This window comes from Carcharodon carcharias, chromosome 13 (assembly GCF_017639515.1).
Source record: "Carcharodon carcharias isolate sCarCar2 chromosome 13, sCarCar2.pri, whole genome shotgun sequence".
Lineage (NCBI taxonomy): Eukaryota > Metazoa > Chordata > Chondrichthyes > Lamniformes > Lamnidae > Carcharodon > Carcharodon carcharias.
In genome coordinates this window covers 29,830,250-29,836,613 of record NC_054479.1, presented here as the reverse complement: position 1 = coordinate 29,836,613, position 6,364 = coordinate 29,830,250, and the positions used below count along the sequence as shown (strand labels likewise).

The following is a 6,364-nucleotide window of genomic DNA, read 5'->3' as shown; positions in this document are numbered from 1 at the left end:
AGGTGCAGATCCTCCAGGTTGCCCCCTAAACAGTACTGTGGGTGTCACTGTACCACATGCTGCAGGTGCAGAAACCATCTCATCAACCCCCTCTCAGGGTGACCTCAGCATAGCCAATATCTGCTGGCCCACCCAGTGAAGGACACATGCCATCAATGATTCAATGCAGTCACTGCACTCAGAGTTTGGGGTGGGGGGGGGTGGGGGGGGTGTGGGGTACAACATGGTACAATTTAAGCTTGTTATAGACAAAGAAATAGACACGTTGCAAAATAATTTTTTGCATTTGGGGAGAGCGGATTTTAGTAAAATAATGCAGGATCTGGCCAAGGTAGACTGGGAACAGCTACTTGTGAGGAAATCTACAGAGGAGCAGTGGGGGGGCGTTCAAAAAGAAAATGGGGAGGCTACAGGCTCAACATGTTCCCCCTAGGGTGATAGGAAGGAGTTACAAGCCCAGAGAACCATGGATGACCAGAGATATTCAGGATACGATGAAAAGGAAAAGAGAGGCTTTTAGCAGGTACCAGGGGAGCAAATCACCAGAGGCATTAGTGGAGTACAGAAAGTGCAGGGTGAAGCTTAAGAAAGAAATTAGGAGAGCAAAGAGGGGATATGAGAAAGCTCTGGCTGGTAAAAGTAGGGAAAATCCCAAGATATTCTATAAGTATATCAATGGGAAGAGGATAACCAGGGAAAGAGTAGGGCCCATTAGGGACAAAGGGGGCAATCCATGGGTGGAGCCAGAGGACATCGCTAGAGTGTTGAACGAATACTTCACATCTGTTTTCACTCAAGAGAATGAGGATGAAGGTATGAATCTCAGGGAGAGAGACTGTGAGGTTCTTGACCAAATTGATATAGGGAGTGACAAGGTATTAGAGGTGTTGGCAGGCTTAAAAGTGGACAAATCTCCAGGTCCGAATGATTTGTGTCCCAGACTGCTGAGGGAGGCAAGGGAGGAAACCACAGGGGCTCTGACCCAAATTTTTAATTCCTCTCAGGCCACGGGGGTGGTGCCAGAGGACTGGAGAACAGCCGGGGAACTACAGACCAGTGAGTCTTACGTCAGTGGTAGGGAAACTATTGGAGAAAATTCTGAAGGAGAGAATCTATCTCCACTTGGAGAGACAAGGTTTGATCAGGGATAGTCAGCACGGCTTTGTCAGAGGGAGGTCATGTCTAACAAATTTGATTGAATTTTTTGAGGAGGTGACCAGGTGTGTAGATGAGGGTAGGGCAGTTGATGTAGTTTAAATGGATTTCCGCAAAGCCTTTGACAAGGTCCCACATGGGAGACTTATAAAGAAGGCAAATGCACATGGGATACAGGGTAATTTGATAAGGTGGATTCAAAATTGGCTTAGTTGTAGGAGGCAAAGGGTGATGACAGAAGGATGCTTTAGTGACTGGAAGCCAGTATCCAGTGGTGTACCACAGGGATCTGTGCTGGGTCCCCTATTATTTGTCATTTATATAAATGACATAGATGACTATGTGGGGGGTAGGATTATTAAATTTGCAGATGACACAAAGATTGGCCAGATGGTTAACATTGAGGTTGGGTGTCTTGGGCTACAGGAAGATATAGACAGGATGGTCAAATGGCAGGTAAGTGGCAGATGGAATTTAACCCTGAAAAGTGTGGGGTGATACACTTTGGAAGGAGTAATTTGACAAGGAAGTATTCAATGAACGGCATGACACTAGGAAGTTCTGAGGAACAAAGGGATCTTGGCGTGTGTGTCCATAGATCTCTGAAGGTGGAGGGGCATGTTAGTGGGGTGGCGAAAAAGACATATGGGACACTTGCCTTTGTCAATCGAGGCATAGATTACAAAAGTAGGGAAGTCATGTTGGAATTGTTTGGAACCTTGGTGAGGACACAGCAGGAGCACTGTGTACAGTTCTGGTCGCCACATTATAGGAAGGATGTGATTGCACTGGAGGGGGTGCAGAGGAGATTCACCAGGATGTTGCCTGGGATGAAACATTTAAGTTATGAAGAGAGGTTGGATAGACTTGGGTTGTTTTCATTGGAGCAGAGAAGACTGAGGGGCAACCTGATCGAGGTATACAAGATTATGAGGGGCCAGGACAGGGTGGATAGTGAGCAGCTGTTCCCCTTAGTTGAAGGGTCAGTCACGAGGGGGCACAAGTTCAAGGTGAGGGGCAGGAGGTTTAGGGGGGATGTGAGGAAAAACGTTTTTACCCATTGGGTGATGGTCTGGAATGCACTGCCTGGGAGGGTGGTGGAGGTGGGTTGCCTCACATCCTTTAAAAAGTATCTGGATGAGCACTTGGCACTTCATAACATTCAAGGCTATGGGCCAAGTGCTGGTAAATGGGGTTAGGTAGGTCAGGTGTTTCTCACGTGTCAGTGCAGACTCGATGGGCCGTAGGGCCTCTTCTGCTCTGTGATTCTGTGATTCTGGGTGCAGCCAGCGGGGGAATCATACCTGCTGGGTTCACTGACCAATGGCAACATGGTACTCACCCTTCCAGAGCGCAAAAGGTCGTAAAGCGCTTGAGGCACTGGATCCAGGTGTGCCGCACCACATTGCGGGAGCTCGCTACCTCCACCACCTCCTCCCGGGCACGTTTGATCATGTGGCGGGGGGTAGGTGGTGCTCCTTCCCTTCCCATCCCTCGGAACGAAGACCTCCCACCATGCTGCCACCTCCCCGAGGAAGGCAGCAAGGCAATCGTCTAAGAAACGAGGGACACAGTGTCCTCCTGCCCTACCCTCCTACCTGGCCTGTGCTCCAGCAGCGATCTGGGCCGCCCTTCTGCTGGCCAGCCTTTGCAAAGCTGCAGGAGGACTTTTAAACAGGCCGCCGGGTCGCCATTGGACCCAGCGGTCATAACCGTCCCTCCGCCGCCCGCCCACTCCCACTCTGCTTGGGAGCCGTGTTTCACACTGGGCAGGCCTTAATTGGCCTGACCACGTAAAATGGCTGTGCGGACCCGATCGCAGGCGGCAATCTGGTCTGCCCGCTCCCGCACATCCTGCCCGACAGGCAGAAAATTCTGCCCATGGTTAGAATTTCTCTTTTTGGAGATGGTCATTGCCTGGGACTTGTCTGGCGCAAATGTTACTTGATATTCATCAACTCAGGCCTGAATGCTGTGCAGGTCTTGCTGTATGGAGGCATGAACTACTTCACTGTATAATTAGCAGGAGTTGAAATGCAGCTTGCAAGCTCTGTTTTCTGGACCATTGCCACATGAAAAATATACAATTTTTTAATATTTTGTTGTGTGGAATGCTATGGATTTCTATTTCCCACTTGATCCTTTGTGTACAATGACACTTGCCCTGAACACAGAGCAACAGATTCACACTGGGCTCTTCTGTCACATTGGCCTGCAACACCTCTGAACTGCAATAACTGGATCTGTTGAGTCCTACAAGTATTACTTATAAAGTATGGTTGAAATCTTACAAGTGTATCCAGATAGTTAGACACATTTCATAGGGCAAATTGCAGGTATTATTCTGTTACTGGCAGGATTCCAGTTTTCAAATCTCCCTGGGATTTATTCAATATGAGATACAGAAATAACTTGCTGTAAATATCCAACTGTGTAGTGCCAGAAAAATTATTTTTTTAAAAAACTGTTATAAACTGAATTTTCACTTTTTCCTTGGCTGGTGCATGTCTGGCACTGGAGTTTATATTTTTAAACTTATTCTCAGGATCTGGTCAATGTTGACAAAGCTGCATTTACTGCCTGAATTGCCCTAGGCAGCTGCTGTGCTTGTGAGGGTGATGTTTCCATGTGGGAATTCCAGGATTTGGACCCAGTAACAATGAAGTAGGACAATGATACATGCCCAAGTTAGGATGGTGCATGGTGGGGATCTTGGAGGTGAAGGATTTGCTACTCTTGTTCTTTTCTGTCATGAAGATGGGAGGTGCTGTCGAACTGAGCTTGATGCATTGGTGAAGTACATCCCCTAGATAATACACACTGTCCCCACAGTATGCACTGGTGTAGCATGTGGATTTTGAGGCCAGTGGTGAGGGTGCTCATCAAGTAGACTGCTCTGTCCTGGCTGGCATTGATCTTCTACTGTGTTAATTCAGCTACAGGTAGAAACACTAAGCATCCATGCATTTGCATTTGTAGCTATTTTATCACTGCTTGTTGCTTGTACATTTATAAAGTACATTTATATCTGTGTCTTTACTAAATAGGTTGACTTCAATCTGGATGCCCTTCAGAAGACTCAAATGGCCAAGGGCTGGTTTAGGTTGTTGCCTTTTGAAAAAAATGAAGACGATGCAGGGTAAATAGTTCCTGTTGATTCATGGTTCTGGATTTCTGCTGTCACATGTAGATCATTACATCTTGGTCATAAAGCATGAACATGATTCTAAATTAGTCACAGTGCTAACAAGAACAATGTGTACCTGTTTGGAAACAGATGAATTTCAAAATATAGTGGGCGATATCTTCATTGTGTGAACAGATATGGATTTTTTCTAAACATGCCTAATGGGTCAAATGGACTTCTGCTGTTTCTAGGAATGAAATGGATTTCAGGAACAGGAGAAAGCTATTTGATCCAGCAATCTCACCTCTTTTTGGTTAATCTCAACCTCCAATTTTGTGCCTTGCACCAAATCCATCTGTTTCTATCTTAATCAGTGGGGTACCTCATTTCTTGAACTCATTTATACCATTTGACTTTCAATAAATTCTTCAACGTGCCTATTACCTTGGGTATGAAATCATTCTGCCTGAATACCCTATTTCACAGGATTCTTAATTTACTCCTGATCCCACATGATACCCCAAATTTTTGAATTGTTGACATTGTGAACAATTTGGACTATTATTTACTTGACAGAAAAATGTGGGCAGTGCATCCCCATTCCATCCATGTGTGGCTAGTGAGCAAAGCTTTCTGTTGGTAACATTTGCTTGTAAATTCATTCCTCAAGTGTCATCTTTGGCTTTCACCATGCCTCTTGTACTCAAATGTTTGTTTATATATCCTTGGATTGAGAAGCTGAAGTCGGTCTCCTTGGAGCAAAGGAGATTTAGGGGTGATTTGATAGAGTTGTCCCAAGATTATGACAGGTTTATTTGAGGTAGACAAAGGAAAGCTATTCCCATTAGCTGATGGTACAGTGATTAGGAAACAAGTTTTGGACAAGAAATGCAAGGAGGATATGAGGAAGAGTGTTTTTATTCAGTGACATAGAACTCACTGCCTTTGAGGGTTTTAGAAGCAGAGATGATGATTGATTTCAAGAGGAATTTGGATTGGCACTCAAGGGAAATAAATTTGCAAGTGGGGGAATGGGACTGATTGACATGCCCTATAGAGAGCCGGCATGGACTCGATGGACTGAATGGCCCCCTTCCATGCTGTAATGACTCTATGATCAATTAACCAAGGGGTTTAAAATGATAATATGTGTCCTTAATTTCTTTTGGCAAGTACAAGGTTTTATTGTCTGTATGAGTAGTTTTGGGTCCCTGCCAGGGCAATTTTCCATTGGGATGATCTGTAAAGCTGTTAACATCAGGGAAATATGTTGAGTGAGATTTATGATCACAAAGAGATTCAGATTGCAAACCACTGAAACAGGGAAGATGATTTCTTATTTTTGCTGATGGGAAGCGCCACCTACGAGGGACACATGTTGGAAACACAGGTGCATGCAATGCATGATTTTCTAATCATTACTTTTAATGGTTGGAAAATCTTGTGTGTGCCAATTTTTTGACATTTCCAGTCATTGGGTGAGGCTGTCTAAAATCCCAAAATTTACTTCATGGAACCATGTTTATTTCTAGGAGTGAGAAACATTAAAAGAGATGACATTTTAATAGAAACATAGGAGAGGAGCAGGCCATTCAGCTCCTGCTGCTAATGCACACGTGTGGAAGTCCTGTGGTAAGAGGATTTGGTCTCACTGCATTGTTTTTCCATGATGGAACCATATTTAAGCATGATTATCTGTTTCCAATTTTTGGGAAGAGGGAGGGTGAGGAATCAAACCCAAATTTAAAGTTCTGGGCGAGATGCATGTGCTCATTTTCACCACTGGTAGCAACCATAATTTTTCCTACCACTGATGATAAACTGACTGAGCTATAATTCCCTGGATATGTTTTATCCCCCTTCTTAAAAATAGGAATTACATTAGCTGGTCACCCATCCTCTGGCACTACATCTTTTTTGAATTAATTATTAAATAGATGTAGAAAAACCTCTGCTCTCTTCCCTTATTCTTTTGAAATGCATGAATATAACCCAGCTGGACCAGGGTTTTTATCCTCTTTCAGTTTGATTAGTTTATTTAATGGATTTTTAACAATTTTAAATGTACATATCTCATTATTT

At 44.3% G+C, this 6,364-nt stretch overlaps 1 protein-coding gene across 1 annotated transcript in view; it reads left to right on the top strand.

Annotated features, from left to right (window-relative positions):
* LOC121286019 (rasGAP-activating-like protein 1) overlaps positions 1-6,364 on the top strand; it is a 299,053-nt gene that overhangs the window by 152,905 nt on the left and 139,784 nt on the right. Inside the window, exon 8 of the mRNA XM_041203040.1 lies at positions 4,203-4,294. Within this exon, the coding sequence (XP_041058974.1) occupies positions 4,203-4,294 (92 nt within the window). The remainder of the gene's footprint in view (positions 1-4,202; positions 4,295-6,364) is intronic.